The sequence below is a fragment of the Punica granatum genome, chromosome 7 (assembly GCF_007655135.1).
Source record: "Punica granatum isolate Tunisia-2019 chromosome 7, ASM765513v2, whole genome shotgun sequence".
In the NCBI taxonomy this organism is placed as follows: domain Eukaryota; kingdom Viridiplantae; phylum Streptophyta; class Magnoliopsida; order Myrtales; family Lythraceae; genus Punica; species Punica granatum.
Window position 1 is genome coordinate 5,159,499 of NC_045133.1, and position 24,702 is coordinate 5,184,200.

General features: G+C 37.8%; 3 protein-coding genes across 3 annotated transcripts; 1 reads left to right on the forward strand and 2 right to left on the reverse strand.

The window, feature by feature from the left end:
• Positions 1-536: 536 nt before the first annotated feature.
• Positions 537-2,673, reverse strand: LOC116212870. Its single transcript, XM_031547593.1, has 4 exons — positions 2,324-2,673; positions 1,313-1,374; positions 1,013-1,117; positions 537-898 (listed from the first exon to the last, which is right to left on the reverse strand). The coding sequence occupies exons 1-4, from the start codon at positions 2,556-2,558 to the stop codon at positions 749-751; spliced, it is 552 nt and encodes a 183-aa protein (XP_031403453.1). The 5' UTR covers positions 2,559-2,673; the 3' UTR covers positions 537-748.
• Positions 2,674-5,739: 3,066 nt separating this feature from the next.
• Positions 5,740-9,891, forward strand: LOC116213099 (LRR receptor-like serine/threonine-protein kinase RCH1). Its single transcript, XM_031547912.1, has 3 exons — positions 5,740-8,390; positions 8,650-9,077; positions 9,187-9,891. Exons 1-3 carry the CDS (start codon positions 5,818-5,820, stop codon positions 9,672-9,674), a joined length of 3,489 nt encoding a protein of 1,162 aa, XP_031403772.1. The 5' UTR covers positions 5,740-5,817; the 3' UTR covers positions 9,675-9,891.
• Positions 9,892-14,372: 4,481 nt separating this feature from the next.
• Positions 14,373-18,676, reverse strand: LOC116212832 (B3 domain-containing transcription factor ABI3). Its single transcript, XM_031547548.1, has 6 exons — positions 16,203-18,676; positions 15,794-15,886; positions 15,578-15,678; positions 15,320-15,366; positions 15,140-15,216; positions 14,373-14,780 (listed from the first exon to the last, which is right to left on the reverse strand). Exons 1-6 carry the CDS (start codon positions 18,036-18,038, stop codon positions 14,637-14,639), a joined length of 2,298 nt encoding a protein of 765 aa, XP_031403408.1. The 5' UTR covers positions 18,039-18,676; the 3' UTR covers positions 14,373-14,636.
• Positions 18,677-24,702: the final 6,026 nt, after the last annotated feature.

A 24,702-nucleotide genomic window follows, 5' to 3' on the forward strand; every position in this document is an offset into this window, starting at 1 on the left:
CCGTTGAGATCGAAAGATACAAAATGTTTAATTTCAATTCGCCCCCTATGGTTTTGGAAGTGTTTGAAAATGCGCCCTTAAAACTGATTTTTTTCAGAATAGTCCCTACAATTTGCAAAACCGTCTTAAGTTGCCCCAGGCCGTTAACGCCATCGGCCTATAATAAGGTATGGTCTCGTGCTACTCATGTGATTTTGTGCGTGAGGATAGACAGCTCAAACGGCGGGCTTAGCAATGTTAAAGCAGTTTATATGTTGGATTATTCTTTTTGTATGAGTTATAACAAAATTCGAATTATCAGGTGCTCATATTGTCTTCCTCTCCTCTCTTCCAACACATCGAGCCGAATTTCTTAGTTTGCCATCAGTTTTGAAGCATACGACATTGCACGGTTTAGCAAGAAATTAACAATGGAAATGCTTGATGACAACTAATGACAGTATGGCATCCTCCACCAGTTTGAAACCACACATATCTTACTGAAAGATGTTATTGAAATTGCGTGAGCAGAAGTTCGATTCCAGCATTAGACAAAATGCGTAAACGATTCGTCTCCAATTCCTCGGTTTCCAAAAATTTCATTCATTTGCTCTACAAAATTGGATATATAATTCAGTATGCCACATAATGACTAGAGAAATGACATAGAAGGATTTCATAGATGGAAGTAGAACAATTTCTCCCCCTCTGCAAGTATATACATATCCCTCCCTTTACTTTGAATACATACTCACACAATCATCCCTCTTCACTTGTACTTTTCCATTATTCTTCTTGCCTCTTCTAGAGATTCATCAACGGAGGTGGGGGACGAGGAAGAGGTGCCCCCGCCCCCTCCTTTCGGTCCATTGTCCTTGTTCAAAGCTAGGAATACAAAATATATGAGTCCCATCGTGCCCTGATCATCAAAAGGAACAGGTACAGGTATTAATTGAAAAGCGGGACAAATAGCTTGTTTCTACCATTCAAGGTGTTTCATTACAAAAGCACGGTATATAGTAGAATATGGTACCAGCACGAAGAAAGCAGTCGAAAGAAACGACTTGAGCACGAAGAGTGACAGGGCCAATGCGACTACTGTTACTGAAACACGAGCTACTGGTCTTGGGACAGAATCCTAACAACCAAAGAAGAATTACATTCAATGTCAAGAACAAAATGGTAAAACAAAGGAACATATAAGTATCGCAGTTTTGTTAAAAGGGAGATGATAATGCAGAGCTAAATAATGAGGCTGAATTAACGAGTAAAGACTGGCTGAGTTAGAGTTGGTCATATCCAGAATGGAAGTGTTAAGAACTCAAGAACTTACAGGAACGAGATTGGTTCCTGCCTCGATTCCATCCTTCCCAACCTTCCATACCGTCTGAAGAACTGTGACAAATATTTCGAAATCAAGTCAGAACAGTATTAGACGGAAGAAATGCAGCAATAGCTTTGTAGTCTACCACGACTGTGGGAACAGAGCTGCTTATCACATAGCTTTCTCTCCCTGTTCATTAGACAAGGAAGCGGGCAGTTGGGCACAAGATTTCTATGACAAAAGAAGAACCTTGATGCTTGACTAAACAGTTATTTATTTATTTTTTCGGCCAGGACTAAACAGGTAGTTACTGGCCAATTAAGGCAGACACAGTCCTGCCAACAGCTTATGAGCTATCAAAAAACATCAGCTGACCAAAGAGACAACACCTAGGATGTCTAGATTTTTAACTTTGACCATGCTAGGAATTCCAGAAACTAAGAGATATCCACTCTTTGAAGCGACAAAAATAAACGTCAAAGGGTACTCCGACGGATCAGACACGAATTAAGGATGCCCAAAACACCCGACTAGTATATAGTACATCGTAGATGCATCAGAAATAGCAAAACGAAACCTTCTTGACCAATAATAAGATTAGAAATGAAAAAAAAAGCACAAGACAGCTTCTATCACTAGTGTCGAGTTCATCATTCGTCGCCGAACAAGTAATACCCTTTGCCCTTAGCATTTTTAGCTCTAAGCCATTTCAGTTTCTCAGAGAACCACTTCTTCAGATCCTATGTCCATAATTTAAATGCCCTTTGGCCATTTCGACAGCCTATATGTGATCGAGTTTCCGAGGTAAATTCAGTTTGTCCAAGAATCTTCCCCAAAAGGGAAACCGCCAAACATCTTCCCCATCCTGTCACTGGTTATATATCAATTAGGAGGTCACAAGGATCAAATGATATCCTACTTCCGGCTTGGTGCTGCCCTCTTCTTCATTCGATGGGAACTTCTTTCTACAAGTAATACGAATCAAGTTGGGAAAAGAAGACTTGGGCAATCACCGCTAACCTCTAAAGAAGTTCGATTGCACAGCATATATGACCGGCAAAGCACGGCGTTTCGGGGTTCTCGACCCGCCTGTTCCGGTGTTGAGGAACAGGGTTTGGCTCTTCAGTCGTGAGGTGGACGCTGAGGAGAGGAATTGGGAGTAGGTGAATGTTAGGTTTTGAGTTCTGAAGCATTGCGGGGAGCGGTGGGTTGAGACGGGGACGACGAGACTGTGCAGGGCAAGTGATGATGCCATGAGCGATGGAGGTGCTGCTGCTTGCTATTGGGAACTTTTGAACCAGCAGCAAAGGTGAAGCTAGAGAAAGAACAGTGGCAGTTCTTCTATGGGTAACGGACCAGGGAGAGGGACTAGAGCCCAACCCATTGTCATTGTGGGTTGTCTGTTCTGGTTAGTATACTTGGGCCTATGCCCGGACACTTTCCATAAACTTCTTTCAATACTCAACGCGGAAAGTGACGTGGTGGACTGAGTCAATTGTATAAATGTAAACAGAAATAGCGTTCCATCATTCTGATTTAGTCGGCGTCGACTGAATTAGTCGATGTCAAATGATACTTATTTATTATTTTTTTTATAATCAAGTATGCTACGCTTTTATGCATGTGTTAGGCAGTGATTGATTTGAGTTCACCGTATAGGACATGTAATAATTTTTCTGGACAATGCGGAGGACGCAAACATGAGTGGTTGTATCCGCTTCCTTTCTATTTCCATGAACCAAGTTCGGTGGTTAACCATTTGGGGTTTGGTAAGAATCATCGTCGATTGTTCGTGTGGTTCATGTCAGGCCGTTGCTACGGTCGGTCATCACTCATGTTATAAAAATATACCGTGTAACTCGGGCAAAGCCGATAGATGGAGATTGCCTGCCAAAATGTGCATATAGATGCACGAAGACAAGAAAAAGGCAATAATACGTTGTTCAAACTGTTTACTGCATCTATTGATAAAGTTTTCGTGGTCCGAATTACAGCCATCTCTTCGACATGAAAGTCGAAATTTAACTCTTGGATTGAGAGGAGAGAGCTTTTAAGGTAAATGGAATTATTGATAGAAAATAAGGAGACGTGCATAGATTCCATCGTTGTGTTTTCCCGAGGTCAGTGTCTCCTGGCTTCGAGCTCTGTGCCTTCGCTTGGAGTAGCACAGTTTGTTTTCTTTCTTTTTATGTTTTTATTTGTTTATCACCTTCAAACAGCATTATTATTCACCACTCTTAGCTAAACTAAGCTTATTATACAAGTCATTTATAGCATGGCTTACTGTATAAGTCAAACTTTCTTGCCATAACAATTTATAAAAATTGATGACTTGCCATGCTTTCACATTTGATTTGCTTATTAGTTAGTCAAATGTTCGAGTTGTAAACTTGTGAGAGATATTTAGCGCTTGGCCGCACAAAAGTTGTTTAACTATTTCTTGAAATGAATTTCTCATATCCTTTTGATATCCTTCAGAGATCCTATCACTACGAAAGAAGTAATACATGAACAGTCTAATGTATTATCACGTACGTTTTACATGTAACAAAATGTTTCATGCGTCGTTACCCACCAGTAAAATAGACGAATCTTGCTCTCTGTATATATGTTGACGATAATTCTTAGATTGTGATTGACCAAACTGCGATCCATACACGCTAGTTCGTCTACTGTCCCTGCAGCGGCCAATACCGATGGCTTGTGGTGATTCCGCTCGAATGCTGTTACCAACGAGGGGTAGACTCTTTTTACCATTCCAACCAAAAAAGGATCATTATTATATGCATAAATCACATTTACGAAGACACATAACTTCATCTTATATAATAGGTCGATGCGACGGGAAGATTATTCAAACATGGTGCTATTTGAGAATTAACATCTCACATCATATGATGAACATATATGAGATTTTAGCCTTCCAATGTTAGCACTGACTTTAATACACGTCTATATATTATAAGAAAATCTAACAGTAACTTTTGTTTGAAGTTTGGTTGGGTTGGTCTGTTCAATATGCTTTATTGATTCAGATTCTTATTTCTCCCAATGAAAGGTGATGTATGTCTAGTAAATAGTGTTGATTTTACTGCCCTATTTTATTTCTCCCCTTCTGTTATATAATTATTTTGGCCATGGCTTTCTGTTTGGGAAGTGGGAAAGAACACAGTCAAAACTCAAAAGCATGGCTCAATTATAAGAGTAAGCTGCAATTATAAAGAGCACCAATCATAAGAGGTACAAGGTACCAATGATAGAAGCTTATTTAGTCCATTTTTAAGAATTAATTAATCAATCTCAACCAATTTCAATTGTCCGATCAAACTTTTGTTTTTTTTAACCTACAATACAAAATGTTGATCGATAGTTAAAAAGATCGAGTCTACTCAGCCCGGTTTCTGAGGATAGTAGATTTTTCCCAAGAATGATATTAAAGTAGCAGTTGGCTAACTGCAATAATACCATTTTAATGGTGTGTTTGATTTTAGAGTTAAGTAGAGTTGAGTTTTGATTTTAATTGGGTTGTAATGATTGTGTTGTTGAATTATGAGAAAAAATAATAAATAGTTGAAAAAAAGTAATGATTGTATTGTTGAAAAGTATAAAAGGTAATGATAGTTGAGAAAATTTAGTATTAAAAATTGAATCGAATGGTTAAAAAAATTGAAGAAAAAAGAAAAAGTAATATTTGTGTTATTGATTTTTATTGTGTAATGAGTATAGTTAAAATTAGAGTTAAAATTTTAAAATTATGATTGCGAAACCAAACGGAGCAAGATTTCCATTGTTAGTCAGATTTCTCGAGTCCTTAGAACTGCTTTGAAGATCAATGCCCAATGCGAGGTCGAGCCCTCCTTCTCTTAAAGTATCGAGATCGGTGGCTGCCTTGATTTTGAAACTGGTATAAGCTCAACCTCTCCGAAGACATGTCCTTAAACGATATCCCGATCCTCTCCACGATCCTAAAAGGTACTCCTCCACACTGCAATATCTGTAAAACTTGAGCTTGAAGGGGAGTGGCAATAATTCTACATGACTTACCTGATAAAATACTGAACAATGTAGAGAATCTTGATGGGTTTTATGCAAGATAAAGGCAAGGCTTTGAAAATGGGGGGGAAGGGCTCAATTTTCAAACCTCAACAGACCAATTTTGAGGAAAACAATGCAAGAACACATGCTGCATGCCCCCCTTAATGCTACTTAGTCCAGTCATCTCCCCTCTCCATAATCAAATCAGAAAAACAGGACACAAATTGCAGAACCCCGAGGCAGAGAAGGTGGGGAAGATGGTGCAAATCCTTAAACTTCTAAAAAAATTAATGTTATTGTTTTTTTTAATTGTAATCTCTTTTTGGTCTCTTCTTTTCTTGCTTGTCCTAAAAGACAATGATGCATTGGTTGTAACATGTTGTTGTGAGGGCAAAAGTTAAGGAAATAAAACTGGCTAGGGGACTTGCATAGAGAGACCCAATTCGCAGAACCCAATTCCGGGACGAGCTTGGAAGTTGATGAAGTTCTCGTTTCTCGGCAATATGCCGATGCCGAGGCAATCCTTAAACCGCCGCCTCCTCATGCCAATGCCGAGGATGCACTCTTCCCGCTTCCGGAACCTCAGTCATTGCCATTTCCATCCTCTTCTTGGCATTCTCATACTTCTCTTCTCTGCTCTTCCCTTAGCTGATGCTGCTTCTAGTTCGGATTCGAACAATGAAGTCCTTACACTCTATTCATGGCTGCACAGCTCTTCCAGTAACACTGCTCCTCCTGAAGCTCTTTCCAGTTGGAACCCTTTGGATTCCGACCCCTGTGGTTGGGCCCACATTACTTGTTCTCCTGAGAAGTTTGTCACTGAGATCAACATTCAGTCCACTGAGCTTGCTCTACCCTTCCCTTCTAATTTTTCATCACTCCCGTTCCTCCGGAAACTCGTCATCTCCGGTGCTAATGTTACCGGCACGATCTCACCTGATATTGGGGACTGCAGTCGGTTGGAAGTCTTGGACTTTAGTTCGAATAGTATTGTCGGTGGTATTCCTTCGAGCATCGGGAGGCTCAGGAACCTCCAGGACTTGGTCCTGAACTCGAATCAGCTCACCGGGAAGATTCCCGAGGAGGTTGTTAACTGCACGAACCTGAAAAACCTGATCCTCTTCGATAATTTCTTAAGCGGGAGCCTTCCAGCGGAACTGGGAAAGCTCTTGAACTTGGAGGCCATTCGTGCTGGTGGGAACAAGGACATCTCCGGTGAAATACCGAGCAACATTGGCGACTGCCAGAACTTGAGGGTCCTTGGTTTGGCCGATACTAAGATTTCGGGCTCCATTCCATCTTCGTTGGGCAAGCTGAGGTATCTTCAGACGCTTTCTATCTACACGACCCTGATATCTGGAGAAATTCCGCCGGAGTTAGGGAACTGCTCTGAGCTCCTGGACTTGTACCTTTATGAGAACGACCTCACGGGGTCGTTGCCTCGTGAGCTTGGTGGGCTTCAGAAGCTTGAGAAGATGCTGCTATGGCAGAACAACCTCAGTGGGCCTATAGCTGAGGAAATTGGAAACTGCAGGAGCCTAAAGATCATCGACCTCTCCTTGAACTCTTTTTCCGGGAGCATCCCAGAATCCTTCGGGAACCTCTTGAGCCTCGAGGAGCTCATGCTGAGTAACAACAACATATCGGGTTCGATTCCTCCAGTTTTAGCAAATGCTAGAGATCTCATTCAGCTGCAGCTCGACACAAATCAGATATCAGGTCAGATCCCACACGAGCTTGGAAACTTGACGAAGCTCACGGTCTTCTTTGCATGGCAGAACAGACTCGAAGGCAGCATTCCGTCGGAGTTAGCCAAATGTGTGGGCCTCGAAGCTCTTGACCTGTCCCACAATCAAATCACTGGAACGCTTCCTCCCGGGCTATTCCAGCTCCGGAACCTAACGAAGGTTCTCTTGATCTCGAATGGGATTTCTGGCCGGATCCCACCGGAGATTGGCAGCTGCAGCTCCCTCATCAGGTTACGACTATCGAAGAACAGAGTTGGAGGAAAAATCCCCAGAGAGATATTCTCGCTTAATAACCTCAGCTTTCTCGATTTGTCTGATAATGACCTCATGGGATCAGTCCCCGAAGAGATTGGGAATTGCACTTCTCTGCAAATGCTCAACCTGAGCAACAATAGCCTAGGAGGCACTCTCCCTAGCTCGATCTCATCCCTTTCAAGGCTTCAGGTCTTGGATGTTTCAGAGAATCACCTCGAGGGTCAGGTTCCAGAGAACCTTGGGCGGCTTTCTTCGCTCAACAGGTTGAACATCAGGAGAAATTCGATTTCTGGGTCAATACCTTCTTCCCTTGGGCAATGCTCCAACCTCCAGATGCTCGATCTCAGCAGCAACTCACTCTCAGGACCAATACCGGTTGAGCTATTCGAGATAAAGTCTCTTGAGATTGCCCTCAACCTGAGCTGGAATTCGTTTTCAGGAATTGTCCCGCCTGAGATATCTTCTTTGGACAAGCTATCGGTACTGGATTTCTCACACAATTGGCTCGAGGGTGACTTATTGGCACTTTCAGGACTGGACAACCTCGTGTCACTGAACATCTCGTACAACAACTTCACCGGTTACCTGCCTGACACAAAGCTCTTCCGGCAACTGTTGACCATGGAATTGGCGGGAAATGCAGGATTGTGTCCTAGGGGAAGGGACACATGTTTCCTAGGAAATGCAACAATTTTAGGATCAGCACAAAGCAGGAATGACTCAAAAGAGTCGAGGACATTTAAGCTGGGAATCTCATTGTTAGTCACCTTAACTGTCCTACTTGTGATTTTAGGCATGATAGCAATTGTCCGAGCAAGGAAGATCAGAAGAGGAGAAGATAACGACTCTGAAATGGGAATCTATGCTTCTCCTTGGCAGTTCACACCATTTCAGAAGAAGCTCAACTTTTCAGTGGACCAAGTTCTGAAATGTCTGGTGGAGGAGAATGTCATTGGAAAGGGATGCTCAGGGATCGTTTATAGAGCGGAACTAGGAACTGGGGACGTAATAGCCGTGAAGAAACTGTGGCCCACAACAGTGGCTAACGGGTATGATTCTTATGGTCCAATCACTTTGTTTTCAGCTTGAACTTGGTATCGGGTAAAGTATTGGTGCCTGGCAATCAAGTTTCTTTTATGCTGTTGTCTTGTCTTTGATTCATGTTGTTCATGATTGCATATGCATATCTTGAGCCGCATTAGCACGGCAATGGGAATATTAGGAGCTGATTGTTATATATTATCAGAACGCCATCAAACCAGCTTAAGCTGTTATGGAAATCGAGTTCTTGACTTATCCATCTCACAGGGACAAGCTAGGAATCGATTCAGGTGTCCGGGATTCCTTCTCAGCGGAGGTAAGAACTCTTGGGTTGATCAGGCACAAGAACATCGTCAAGTTCCTGGGGTGCTGCTGGAACAAGAACACGAGGCTGCTCCTGTACGATTACATGCCGAACGGGAGCTTGGGCTGTCTTCTGCATGAGCGGAGTGGGAACTGCCTGGAATGGGATGTGAGGTATCGAATTGTGCTCGGAGCGGCCCAGGGCCTTGCGTATTTGCACCATGACTGTGTCCCTCCTATCATTCATAGGGATATTAAGGCCAACAACATTCTCATTGGGCCAGAGTTTGAGCCCTATATTGCCGATTTCGGGCTTGCCAAGTTAGTTGTTGATGGAGATTTTGCCCGGTCCTCAAAAACTGTTGCAGGATCCTATGGTTATATTGCCCCTGGTGAGTTTCAGTTTCCTAGAGTTTGATCTCAATCCTAGAGGAATTACACTTGCAAGTTGCAATCACATTGTTATATTGTACTTATTTGTAAATTCCGGAATTTATGCAGAGTACGGGTACATGATGAAGATAACAGAAAAGAGCGATGTGTACAGCTTTGGGGTCGTGATGCTGGAGGTGCTGACAGGGAAGCAACCCATCGACCCAACCATCCCAGACGGCCTCCACATCGTGGACTGGGTGAGGCAGAGGAGGGGTGGGGTGGAAGTGCTGGACCCGAGCTTACGAGCCCGGCCAGATCCCGAGATCGAGGAGATGCTGCAGACGGTGGGGGTGGCGATGCTGTGTGTGAACCCAAGCCCCAACGACCGACCCACGATGAAGGACGTGGAGGCGATGCTCGGGGAGATAAGGAAGGACAGGGAGGAGGGCATGAAAGTCGACATGAGAAGTAATTGTCATGAGTATGGGGAGGAGGAGACTTCAAATGGAAAAAGAAGCAATGCAGTGGGAAGCAACAATAATGCAAGCTTCTCTGCTTCCTCAGTGCTCTTCTCTTCATCTTCATCTTCGAATGTGAAATTGGATTCCGAGTAGTTGAGAATTAATGGTTTCTTGCTATACAAGGTTGCTTGCTCGGTTTAATGTAGCATAAGTTAAATTTAGACCAATAAGAGTTAGTGAGTGAAAGTTCTGTTGTGTTTTGAGGAGGACATTATATAGATCAAAGCTAGCCAAATTTTAGACTTGTCGATTTTATTTTTTAATTTTCGCATCTATGAAAAGAAAAGTAGTGCAATGATATACAAGCTTATTCTCTCACTTGTAACGCGAAAAAAAGAAAAGCTCTAAATGACAATTTTTTTTCCATAGCCACCAAATCTTCCTTAAAAAAGTTCAAAAATACAATATCACATTAATAAATTAGAATTTCACATTCATAAAACGTGCAAATTATTATATAGAAGAAGAACTCCTCCCTCCCAAAGGTAAATAAGTATTTAGATCAAACCTTAAGGTAGTGGAGAGCGCAAATCATGTATGAAAATTTTGAAAAAAGCACACATAAACTTCAATTTTCGCCCGTTCCTTTTCCCTCAGCCTAATCAAAGCGAAAAGCTATAGCTGTTCCTGATGCTTCATTCAGCGCGTGTCTCGTCTCGAGTTCGGTCTGACCATCATCTTCTTCTTTTGGTTTTGCGGGGCTTCCTTGGTGTTCGTCAGGTTTCTAGACCATTTTGATATTGCAGAGCTTCTTGGTTTAATGATAACCCTGCTCAGTTCCGTGCCAGAGTGGGGAAGTGGAATGCTAGTCTTGCAGGCATTCAGAGAGTATTACAGCAGCATTTGATCGACTTGATTTCAGAGGGAGCTGAATTTACGATGTCATCCGAGTTTGGAGGTGATTGTATCACAGGAGGAGTCCCTTTCGTTTCAAAAATCCTGTTCTGATTGGGCGCAGCTGGGAGATCGTAACCAAATACTAGTAATATATTAATACTAGTAATATTTTTTTCAATTTCCAATTTCTCTGAAATTTTCAGCCAATACAGAAAATTGCTGCGTGGACTTATTATTTTTAAAATTTAGAACTTATTGAATTTTCTAATTTTTTTTATTTTCAACCAATAGACATCTGCCATGTGGACAATTAACGATCAACTAGGATGAATTTGACGGTTTTAAGTCCATATCAACATCTCCACAATGTCGGTTACTAATAAGACCAAAAGTGTGCTATGGAGCAAACATTATAGGATTGAAAGTGCAAAGTGAAAATATAGGACCGAAGTATAGAAAAATCCAAACTTATAGTTCTTTTATTGTACTTCACTTTTTTTTTTATATTTAATTTTAAAAATTATTTCAATTACCATAATAACATTGAATATACCTAATTATTATTCACAAAAAAAGTAATTATCTATATTACGGTCATATATATCTACATCTGTAGATAAATAACTTTACTTTCAACTTAGAAAAGTATATCGAGAAATAGAGTATCTCCACATTTATGTTTTCGAACTTATAAACATCATATACATTATATATGTGTATACTGAAAAACATGATTATGATAATATAATGTTTAGAAATTGAAAACTGAAAATTTTGAGAATTTTAAATTAGTAATCACTTACTAGAAATGGCTTTAATTTTGTTAAAGTTTTAAAAAGTATTCGCAAAAGATCTGGCTTGTTTGGTTTGTAAATATGATTTTAAAATCACAATTTTAATCTAATTCTATCCACAACAAAACAAAATAACTCATACAAAGTCAAAAAGTGAGCTTTATTTATACCGTTTTTTTCACAACAAAACAAAAGAATTCATACAAAGTCAATGTGTGGGCCCCATTTATACCACTCTTTTTCAAAATCAAAATTTAATTTTAAAATTCTATTTTGAAATCAAACGCAACATTAACCTTAGTTTCTTAACTTTGGTAAAGTAGTTTGAATTTTAAGTTAAATATAATAATTATAAAATAAGAACTAATGAGTTATTAATAGAGAAATTTCTTAAAAGCGACTAAGGACAAAACGCGGGCTTAAAGCCTAGTTGGAACAATGGATAGAAATTCAAATTTCCTAAATACATCACAATGATAAAAAAACATAATTATTAAAGTTTTTTTTTAAAGTAGCATTTATTGATGCAAACTTATAATACGGCGGTACCGATTGCAACCGCTAAGAAAGACTGTAGGGAGGCGTAGTCCCATACTCCGACCAAACATATTTTTAATTTTACTGATAGCATTTATGTTCTTTTATTTTCTTTAATTTTGTCTAGAAGTATATGTTGGTTAAGTTATATATAATGAATTATAAATGGTTTTTCTATGCAGACATTTTAGGTTGCTTCATGGTGCCGTAAATTCTTTATATCATTTTTATCTTTTGCATTATTATAATATGAAATCTTTTAACCAACTGAAAAAGTTTTTCCCTCATAAAATACACTTAACTAATGTGAGTTGGTTCAAGTGGTTTTGTACCTATTTTTCTTAAACAAGTTCTTAAATTCGTGCATTGTGAATAAAAAAAATTAATACGAATTTTTTTATCCTTTAGTGGACTAATTCCGTTGAATTATTCATGACTCAATGGACTTCTGGATAGCAAAGTATACCGAAAAAAGATATTGTGCTTATATTTATTTTACCAATATAGTCGATATTTTTCAATCTGTTAATATTTTTACTTTCACATTTATCAAATAATTTTAGAAAATTTTCCCATCTTTTCTGTAAAGTTTTATCTTTGATAATTTTTTTTTTATAATAAGCTCTAAATTTCTCTATTGGCAATAATAAAATTTTCTATCGCAATCGTATTTTGTTTTCTAATTTTCCCATCAAGAAATTCTTTTATAAAAAGTCTTAATATATATAATAAATGTCTTTCTTGTTATTAAAGATATTAGATAAACTCATTCTCATGTTTCAACATCCTAGCGAACATCGGTTGCAAGCGATCTACTAAATTAATATTTTTGAAAATTTTCAAAAATAAATTTAGATAAAGTATACTTTTGTATCATCTAACTAATATGTGTCAATATTATCGTACAATTTATATGTCGATCAATATATATATATCAATCAAGAATGGATGATTTTAATTCTATTACAATATATATATTGAGATCACATCTATATCTATATATAATTATATATATATATAAACAAAGTCCCAAACCGAATTCTCACGCCGCCACATAACAAAAAACAAAAAACAGAGCTCTCTTATGTTGCAACATCATTATTTATACTGAGGAAACCTTTATATTCTTATAAATTATATATAAGGCACAATGAAATATATATAAGGGAATAAAAAATGACATAAGATAAAACGGAGTATGTATAATGGAACAAAATATGCAATAGAATATATAGATTATATATACACCTCCCAATAGTTAGATTGTATATAATAGAATATAGCTCAATACGGACATTACAATAATTTACATTGCCATTTATATATATAATGTAAAAGATATAGTTGCCACACCAAAATATATATAGATATATAGATGACATATATATAGTTTCCGGTTCAAAATAGATTATAATGGTTAGTATATGTAGATTAAATATATTAAATATATAATTACTGTTTTATGACAATTCAACATATGGGTATATATAGTCCTCTACCTAATCGAGTATCGGTTAATGGAGAACAATATTCTATATATAATTCTAACTTCTTTTTTTCCTTTCTTCTCTAAATTTTTCTTTTTCTTGGTTGAGTTTTGATTCGTAGACCGAATTTTTTAATGTAAATTTCAAACTAATTGTTTCAATATTTTGATTGTTTTAATAATCTTCTCCGAATTTTTCTTTTTCTTGATTGAACTTTGATTTGTTAAATGAACTTTATTTGAGATTAACTGTTTTACTATTAATTGTTTAGATATGATCTCTATTCCGGTTCCATTATGGACGTCGCTTCAATAACGGTAAGACTTTTCTGATTTATATACCTTGAATATTTCTTTTTTATTCTTATTTCATAATTTAATGGAAATATTTTCTTCATAAACTTCTAATTCAGTAGTTTTATTTATTTATTCTTATTCTTTAATTGAATTTCGAATTATAAAAATATTTTTTTAAACTAATTTTTTTGATATTGATTGTTTTAATAAATCTTTATTCCAATTTTATTATGGTTATTGTTTTAGTAATTGAAAATCCTTCAATCATATATATGAAGATCAAAATTTGCATTAATTAACAATAAAATAAGTTTTGATATTTCAAGATTTCCATCTTTAAATTCCTTAGTAATCGTCCGCGCAATGCACAGGTTTTGTTATATCAAACCTTCCATGAATTAAAATTACGATATTATTGATCAAAATAATTTAAGCCCCGTGACACTGCGCAAGCACTTTGCCCTAGCAATATATTTTACCGCTAGCATTTTGTCAGCTTAGCTTTAGGGAACAATTCCTGTAAATAAACGAATTAGTACAAGCACAACAATCATAATACATGATATTCATAACCAACAATTTGTTGGTGGAATGAAAGAAACAGTATCAATCCCATAAAAAAGTAATATTAAATTTTTCATCCTTAAAAATATGAGAGTTTATGTTCCCATGATTTTTCTTACTGGAATAAGAATAAAAAAATATAATTATAGGATGTTCAGCTGTTTCTTTTTCTTTTTCTTTTATTTTTGGTTGAAAGGACGTCCGGCTTCTTAGTATATATGAATCTTCATACATACGTTCAGGTATATAATTATCATCCAAGCTGCAACTGAAAAATAGCATAATTGATTAAAGATCACTCATTATCAACATTACACAAATCCTCCATATATATTAATGTACACACAACATCTTATCAAAATCTACAGCCTTTTAGAATATTATGATATGATATATATATATATATGAACGAAAAAAGCCTCCATAATTATATTTGAACAGTCGCAGGAGAATCTGATCGAGGGCCATGGCCAGAGAAAAAGCTAGCGAATCGTCTCCCTGAAGATCATAGCTTACGTCCGATTCTTTTTCTTGGACAATTTATTTTCTTTGAGATGCGTTATTGGCCGTTGTCGAGTAGCTTCCTTGGAGATTGCTGTTCCTCTGGGGTTTGCTGTTCTCCGGTTTCTTTGCGTTTGATTTGGCTTCACCTTCGGGCTGCCGAACCTTCACGCCTCTTATCAGCTGAGAGAAACGCACGTTGATTGATCAACTTTGTCGAACATTATAATTTACACTGACACAATAGTATGCAAATTTTGGACACAACAACCAATTAATGTACAAAATTTTGACATGATCGTGCAGCACTACATTTCATGTCAGGCTTAGTAACAAAACAGACTCGCTACTTGAGCAATGTCATACCAATAAGCTAGGATTTTTGAGTCTGTAAGATCAAACGAAATTCAAATAAAGGCCAAGTCTCAAGAGGTGGCAGGTGAGATCAATGGCGCATTATACTTGAGCAGGTAAATAATGTCCGATTTGGCATTTCACAGAAAAATGCAGAAGACAATGTACAGAGGGAGAGAAGTACATACATATTTGCCGCATTTCACGTCCGAGTATATGACTATGAAGTCCCCTTCCTGAAGCCCGTTCGCCCTCACGAAATCACCTGAATGAACATGATAAACCCCCGAAATTATATATCAAGCTCTCGATTTTCACACGTTACGACTAATGAATTCCGGAATACGAAAGGCATAATCACCAATTACCTGTGTTTTCCAGGAGATACATCCTGCTCTTATTGTTTGGCCAAAATCTGTAACCACATAAGACAAAAATACATTATTTTTTTTTTTGTAAAAAAAAAAACGAAAGACAAGATTTAATGCATGCATGCATGCATGGGTGACACCTGACACTCAAACTCTGAAAAGAGGGAGAGGAGGAAAAAGGCAAAAAAAAAGACTGAAAATTAAATTGACATCACATTAGTCAAAAAGAAAATAAATAAATTTGATTTAATTAACCTGTAACGCATGTTCCAAATCCTGGAGGTCCCAATGTCCTCCATCGAAATGGAGATCCCATCTCTTGCCTCCAATTCTGGGAGATGTGTCTCCGCTTCTTTCTGTTCATTGAAACAAAATAATTATATATCAATTTCCAATTTTTATCTTTTCATTAATTGTTGACCACATCAATATTATTAAACAAACAGAAAAATGGGTTTTTTTTTTTGTAACCTTTGGCAACACAATTCTTCCGAGGTTGCCCACGTCGCTTTGCTTCAGCACTTTCTGAAGCAGAAACTTCAGGTTGTTCTCCGGTTTCCATCCCTAATCAAAATAAAAAAAAATCAATTAACACTTACAATTTGTTCAAAATGACAAATTTCCTTTTTTTTTTTTGATAAGATGTCATTGATCAGTGTATTGATTGACACTAATCTCACCTGGGATTCCGCTTAACCGACGGATCAAAAAAAAAGAAAAATCACCTCAAAATATCTCCAACAAATCCTATATTTTCTCCCCTCGTGATTTTTTGAAAATATAATAATCCTTGGTAAATGTATCTCATAAGCAAATCGACATCTTTTCTTTTAATGTTATTTATCGTGCAAATTAGGATATCTTGAAATAAACGCATTACCGGTCGCCGGTCCGGTGCAACTTGGCCGCGCTGACCGCTCTGCCCTTGCATGGCAGGCTGCCGCTCCACCGGTTGGTGCGCCTGCATTGCCTCCGGTGACATCATAGGAGGCGGTGCTGGTGTAGCTACTGCTGGTGCTGCAGCTGGCCAATACACCCAGTTCCCCGAGTTGGCGGCAGCTGCACCCGGCTGATCGCAGACCCCGACCCTTGCATGTTGCTGATGATCCATTGCCATCACCGCCTGGTGATGCCCGTTCTGATGGTTTGCATGGTGGCTGTTGTGGTGTCCATTGATGCTGCGGTGGTGATGGTGAGACATCAGCCGCCTCTGCCTTGCCATCCTCTTCTTCCGAGCCTCCTTTGTGGCTGAAGACCCGAGTCTTATGAGCGATCTCTCCCCATTCCCGCTGTTATAATACTGTTGCGGGAAATTTGAATACTGTGAATTATTCCTGTAGCCGATGAAAGCTTGAGCGCCCGGTGGCTGAAAATTGACGTCTGCTGCCATAAAGTTGTAGTTTGGCATCGCCCCGTACTGGGGCAGTGGCCACGACTGGGGAGAATCGAGCATGTGGTACTCGGCCAGTCCTGGTGGCCCTGGGTAGAGATCTCCGCTACTGGAAAACGGATCACCCCCCATATTGTATCCGACTGTTGAAGAAGCAAAGGGCGGAGGAGCAGCCATGACCGGCCCAGAATGGTCCGTCATGTACGGAGAAGCCGCCCACTGTGGCTGGCTGGGAAAGCAGGATGCAAGCTCCGGGGTAAACGAGTTGGCACTAGGGTTTAGCATGTTAGGGTTAGGGTTCGGGAAGGTGCCAGGATCAGGCAGGTCTTGCAACGGGGGATAGTGGAGCTTGTTCTGGGCTTCGTCCTCCTTGCGCTTTCGATGGAGGTGGTTGGTCTGTACCCATTCGAGGATAAGCTTGAGGAGTTGCTTCATGGCAGCCTTGCCACCCCCAAGCCGCCGGGCGGCCGCCTCGATTGTTGCTTTCTTGATCTTGACTCTCCTTAGGTCCTCCGCCGAGATGCTGTCCCTGTTTGTCCTCAGCCACTCCAGCAACACCTGCCCCATTTCATCGGTACCCTCCTTTACCACCACGGCCGGCGGCTGCTGCTCCTCCCCGTAGGGCTGAGCAGCCGACGTCAGAGGGCCGTGAGAATCGGCTCCTTCTGGTCGTTGGAAATTCTGCTCTGGTTGCTCTTGTGGGAGCTGATGTTGCACTTGAAATTCCTCCACTGGGTAGGCACCGGCGGTAGGATCGGTTGGCTCTTCGTTTTGGAACATAGAGGTGGGATCGAAGAGGTCATTACACTCGAGGAGATCCATGTACCCGAAAGTCTCCATCACGTCCAGGCAATCCTCAAGGGCCACTTCCGCCTCTTCATCCTCCTTGCAGTTAATAGTATCCTCGAGCTTACTATCCCTAAGTATCATATCCATCGACGCGGTCGAAGACAAGGCAGACGTCAGGGTCGCCGCTGCCGGCAGCATAGCAGGCGACTGCTGCACCGGCGGGCTCCGATCCACGTCCTGATCCGACCTTAGGACCGCCCACGAGGCAGCCGATGTCGAGGACGAGGATGCTGTCGAGGATGAAGACGACGGGGTAGCCTTGACCGGGGCCCCAGTAGATGAAGAAGAAGATGAGGACGACATGCAAGGGAAGTCCGGGAGGGGAGGGAAGTCAGACGCATAGAACGACATGGGCCCATCGTCGAGGAGGCCGTGGTGGTCGATGCTGCCGGCCTGATCCTCCTCCTGGACGTCCATCGGGTCGAACCTTGGGACCACCACCCCGGGATCCATCTCTTCGCCGTAGAACTGCTCCATTTCTTCCGCGGCAAAGGGTGGTTTCCGTAGTCCTATGAGGCGTACGGACGAGGGCAAACAAAAGGTGGTTTGTATGTATTGTATGTGTCTAAGGAAGCAAAGATAGATATATATAGAGAGAGAGAGAATATAATCTCAGAAGTGGAGAGAAGCAACATAAACCATCTGATGAGGACCCATCAACCCCAAAATTTAATTTAATCCCCACTTGCCCACTCCCATCAAGAAAGCGACATCTACTTGGTACTTACACACACAAACAAGACAATACGTATATGTTTCTACAGTACACCATCCCATGATCCTCCTCTCTTCATCTTCTTCATCATCATCAACATCATCTAACTAGGGTTTTCAAAACCCTGCTTGTGCATGACCAAACACACGACATGTAACCTTGAACAGAACCGTTCTTGTTGTCTCCTCCTTCTGGGCTCTTCTTCTTTGGGGATAAGCTTGACCCCTGAGGGATTTTGATCTTGTGTCCAACTCTTTCTTTCCCTTTTGTGGGTTTTTATTGTATAGTAATAATTTAGAGACAAAACAAAATTGGAATGGGAAGGGGAGAGGAGAGAGAGTGGGGAAGAAGAAGAAGGAGACAGTTTTAGAGAGAGAGAGAGAGAGAGAGAGAGAGAGAGAGTGCAGGAGTGAGGAAGAAGGGGAAGAGGAAATGGGAATGGGGCCGAGACTTTCTCTACCAATCTCACCGGATTTTGTGCCACCCGCCATACGCTCGCTCCTCAGTGGCGCCTCCATGCGGTGCTCTTCAGAATTCTCCTTAAAAAAAAGAAAGAAAGAAAAGAAAATGGATTTTTTTAATTCTTAAGTATAATAAGCTTCGAATAATTCAATTAGAGTTCGGTGGGCTCAATAAGAGATATATCTCTCAATTACAAATTTTATCAAGATTCGAATTCGAGAATCTTGCAAAAGAAATGCCCTGAATCACTTGAACAGTTACATGTAGGTGAAAATGAAAAATTATTAGAAAGGAGAAAATTAAGTGGAATATTAATAGGTCCATGGCTCGTGAAATTAATTGTTGTGTGTGTATGTTTATGGGGACAAAGGATTGCATGTTACAAGGTTGTGGAGGACCACTGTCGAGAATCGTCGTCTCGTCGCTAGCTCAAGTCTCTCTTTTCTGCAGAAAATTTGGACGATTTATCGTTCTGTTTATTTAAGTCATCTCCACGCAAGGATTATGCCATAATGTTTTCCTTTTTTGCGCATAACATATATTATATTGCATACATTCATGGTATATTTTATGTGACAGATTTGAATAATAACTTATAATAATCCTTGATCATAAATATGCCGATGTCATTATACGTAGATTGGGGGTTTTATTACTTACTTGAGGCATAACTTGCACGGATTAAAACTGTTTATATGAAAAGTGCATAAATAATTAAATCAGAGCAAAATAGATGAATTTCAATGGATCTTCTAATAATATAGAAATATGCCAAACCTTTTCTTTTATACATACCTTGGTATTCGAAAGTCCAATTGGTTCCGACGAATTTAATTTGATTCGGATCGACCCACTAAAGGATCAAATTCTCCTAACGTGAATGTTTTTTTCCATTCTTAAGACTTGTACATGAGTCATTATTTAAAGAGAATAAGTGTTAAACCACTTGAATCAATTTACATTAGTAGAAATACGTTAAACTTTTACATTATGTGACGTGGATAATATTTTGAAGGAAAGATAAAAAAATATAGAGGTGATGATGGCAACGCAAGGAAGGGGAGAAGGAAAAAAAATAAAAATAAAAAAGAGCAAAAATAGGGGAGAGCGAACGCGTAGTGGTTTTTTTTTTTTGGTTATATTGGGTAGTTATTTGTTGTATTTATTATTTTGTCCTTTATATGATTTTTATTAATTAGAAGTAATTTATCAGGGGTATTTTGGTTATAAAAGTGAGACGGAAGGCATATTTCTCTCTTTATAGTGTACATTGTTGTACTTTTCTTCAAGTATATCTACGCTCCCATTGTATATAAGTTAGTATGGATATCAATAATATACTTTGAATACTTTTTTGAAACTTATGTAAATCCTAAGCTCATCGAATTAATTAGACAGTCTTCTTCATATCAGTCAATATAGGATTATTATATTGATTAACATTATTATGAAGGATCTCAAATTCAATAGCTTAGGAACGGTGACGGGAGAAAAAAGAAAAAGAAAAAAGAAAGAAAGAACTTATTAGGAACAGAAATAAATTCTTAGGCCCGAATCTAACATCTTGTTAATTAGAGTTCATAAAGCATTCACATATAATTAAGTTCTATTGCACCAAAGAAAGGTTGAGCCTGCAGCGTTCTTGCTCGAAACTTCTTAGGATTGGTAATGTGTATTTTGTAATTTCAAACGTCCTAAAAGAAGATAAGTTTTGGCCTTTTATATTTTCATCAGTAAGGAGGAGGGAATTAGTTTTTGGCCTAACAAGGCCATATTCGATTTTAAAGGTCTACATCAATGTTTTCAAACCTGGGGTAATCAAAAGGCACATCGGGTCGACGGTCAATTGATTCAATCAAATCAACCCCTGATTTAGTTATCTTTTTTTTTAAAAGTAAATAGTAAAAAGTTTTAAAAAATTTAAGAATCATTGAAATAAACATCAACACATATAATGAGGAAGATAGTGTAGCGTAGTTGTGTATGCCTGAGTCTAGTGATAACAATGTTCCAAATCTGATTATCATTGTGAAACTAGACGTGCCCCTTTACTAATTATTAAAATTTTTATTTCATTATATTATATGCATGGGTTAACCATAAAAAATATTAATATGTATAGTGAAAACAAAAAAAAAGGAACAAAATAATCTCTAAGTAGGTTTTCTTTACTTTTTTGAATGGTCAAAAATATTATGATTTTTATAGATGATATTAAAAGTTTGAAAAAATAAACAAAAATATAAATAAATTATAAATGTTCTTTGCTAGATAACCATCATATGGAATTTATGTCCTAATCCTATGGGGGAAAAAATTCATGTCCTAATCCACACACACACATACACACACACATAAATATATATAACCTTTCCTATATTTATTGACCCAAAACATATAAAATGCGGTTAATCCTGCTATGGATTTTACTTAAAACTTAAAAGCAGAATTTTTCAAAAAACCGGTTAAACAGCCAATGTGCGAGTCAATGGGGTCGATCAGCTAACCAAGTTTACTGATTTTGCCCTGAGTCTTTAGCATAATGAGTCATTTGCAATGGTGCCGAGACAATCTAATGGATGGTGCCCAAAGTATGGAAATTTCCTTTCCCCGTCATCCCGGTCGGCCTCTACCCAATCTAATGTTTGGAAAGGTTTGCAATGGTGCCAAGACACACTCGAGGTAGGTTCTTGCTTTTCAATAGGTAATGGAGCATCCATTTCTATTTGGAAGGACTTGTGGATCCCGGGTATGTTAAACTTTAAACCCAATCTAACTTTAGGAATAATGACGGAACACGAGTCCAAGGTACGCAATCTCAATCTCTTTGTTCTGAGAAGATGGAACCTCCCCTTGATTATGTATCTACTTGATGAGCTTACTGTTCAAAATATTCTGAAAATTCACCTTACTGATTGGACTATGATGATACCATGATTTGGACTCCTAGTACACCTGGAGAGCATTCGGTTAAATCCTTTTATGCATTGGATCAAAAGCATAGGTTCAATAATCACTCATTTTTCAATTGGAAATGTCTTTGGGGATTGAAAATCTATGATCGACTAAAATTCATTTATGGAGATTTACTTGTGAATGCCTTTCCGGGTTATTTCAATGAAAAACTCTATGTCCGCTTTGTAAAAGCAGTTTCGATAATTTTGCTAATCTTTACGGTGAATGCATATTTTATTGTGTTGCCTGGAGGGAATCACCTAAGAATTTGATTTTTGATCATTTTCCTTCTTCTATTACAACTAACATAGTTGATTTTATCATTCACCACCCCCCCACCCCCCGTGCTCTTACTAGAAGGATGCATTGAATCTATATCTTTTACACTATATGATCCCATAGTTTTTTATACTTTATGGAATCTCATAAACAAATGTCTTTTTGCAGGGGATCAAGCTGATATTGGTCTCATGCTTCAACTTATCCGCAAATCATTCAATGAGTAGTCGTGCACAAAGGAACCTCATCATCAAATTGTTGCCCAAATCCCCTCAGATATCTTTATCAGTGACAGATCAGGAGCCACGACCAGCTTCAGCTTAGAAGCCCCTCAAAATGATATTCCTCTTCACACACACATGGCAACTTGTAATTCATCGATCCTCAACTCCCCACTGAACATGTATTGGTGGAAGATCAACATGGATGCTGCTTGGCGTGGTTCTCAAATAGCCATTGCTGGTGTAGCGCAATCACCCAATGGAGAGAAACTCCACTCGTGATTTGCCGCGACTACTACAGCTTCACCTCAACAAGCTGAAGCCCAGACGATCTTCTTAGCTACCTCTTTGGCTCTCAACTCTGGATAAATGAAATTATGGCTTGAAACTAATGCTTTAGTTATTGTTAATGCTTTATTAAATCCTCGTAACTTTTTCTAGTATATTGAAACATTATATTAGATGCTAGGAAGCTTCTTTCTTATTTCTCGGAATGGCGTTGTACTTGGGTCCCCCGTACTTCCAACCCCCATGCCCACGATCTATGTCAATTTGGCATTGGATCAAATTTTTTTCTCTATGCATGTTTGAGGGTTACCCTTGTAGCAATGTCACTTTTCGGTAATAATAATTATGAGGTTTATTCAGAAAATAGAAAGAGTCATTTGCAAAACCAGCCGGGCGGCTTTTTGAAAATACTACATTTCATGCATCAAGTGAATATTGTTCCTTAAATATTTTCCTCCATATTATGGTGTTGAGGAACTTCGAAAAATGATTACCATAGCTTAGGTATATATATACCTACATAAACATTAGCGGCTAACGAAACTGAAAATTATATACATAAATGGCAACAATATTCATTATATAATATCAAATCATCATCTTAACTTGTATTATACATATATTTTTTATTAAACATCATATTATTCTTACACATTTTGTTTCTTAAATAATCTTGATTAACATGTCTTTTTCAATATTCAGCTATTTTCACCAATTAAATATTCCAAATCAATAGAAAGTTGTATACTATAGTATATTGATAATATTATTCACAATATTAGCCATTAAATTTTGATACTAAATACTGCAATTTTTGTTCGAGTTTGCCCCTAACACGAGAATAATAGCCATTAAATTTTGATACTAAATACTGCAATTAACAGTTATATACGGAAGAATGATACATGACTGCCTATAGTAAAAACACCCAACTTGGAAGCATATATTTCTCTCCATGTTGCTTACAAACATCAATGTTAAAATGTTAGTATAAAGTCATGGAATAATTTTGCAGAGCATATCTACCAAAGATATAATTTGACATATTATTCAGAGTTATTGTAAAAGAGAGAAAAAAAAAGGAAACACTATAAGAAATATCCTTAGAGACAAATAACGAGAGACAATTATAACATTTACCTATAAAATACTTATATTAAGACAAATGCAATATCCCTCTAAAGTGGATTCTATTTGTCTCTAAAGTACCTAAATTAATACTTTTATAAATTATAAATCTATATCACAATTACTAGCAATAAATAAATCTTTTGCCGCCAAAAATACTTTTAAAAACATTAATAGAGGCATATAGAAAATTTGTCACTAATTTTTATTTTAGAAAATAAAATATTTAATTGCTTCTAAATCCAATCTTATTTACCCCTAATATTTTCTTTAGAGATAAAATAGAATCGCCTCTATATCTAATTATCATTTGCCTCCAACATAATAATTTTTTTCTACAGAGCAAACAGTTAAAAAACCGAAAGTTTGATAGATTATTTTTATCTAGACATAAAAAATGTATTTCACACAAATTAAATGATATTCATGTTGTTACAAGTGTTTAATTTATTTATAGTTATAAATTACTTTGTGAAGATATTAAATTAAATTAAATAGTAAACCAGTATTTTTTATGTATTTTACATCAATTATTGTGTTTAGGTAAGACATTATATTATATTTTGGATAAATTCAACAATCTTTTTTAATAAGATAATTGAGCAATCTTCATAGTACAACCATAAAGGAAAAAAGATAAACGATATATATGCATAATGTTTGATTGACAATTATATGTACATATTAATTATCTTATTAATTTTAAATGTATATATAAATGAAAATTTTTACATATTTATAGAGCCTTGACATTATTTATTATGATATATAAATTAAATTTAATTCAATTGATATGTTGTTGGTGTAATGATAAATATGCGAGACTAAAAATATTAGGCTACAGGTCAAAGGTTTGAGTCGGTTCAAGACACAATATAAAGAAACGAGAGAGGTTAGAATTAAATGTAGTTGGATTATTTTTGAAAAACAACTATATAGAGGCAATTCAACTATATGAAATAATAAATCTATTAGCAAAATTTGTTACTATATCTCCTCATTTGAGGTAAATTTAATTAACACTAATAGTATTAATTAGTGGCTTATAGTTATTTGTTGTACTCTTTTGCCTCTAATACCTTCAAAGACAAAT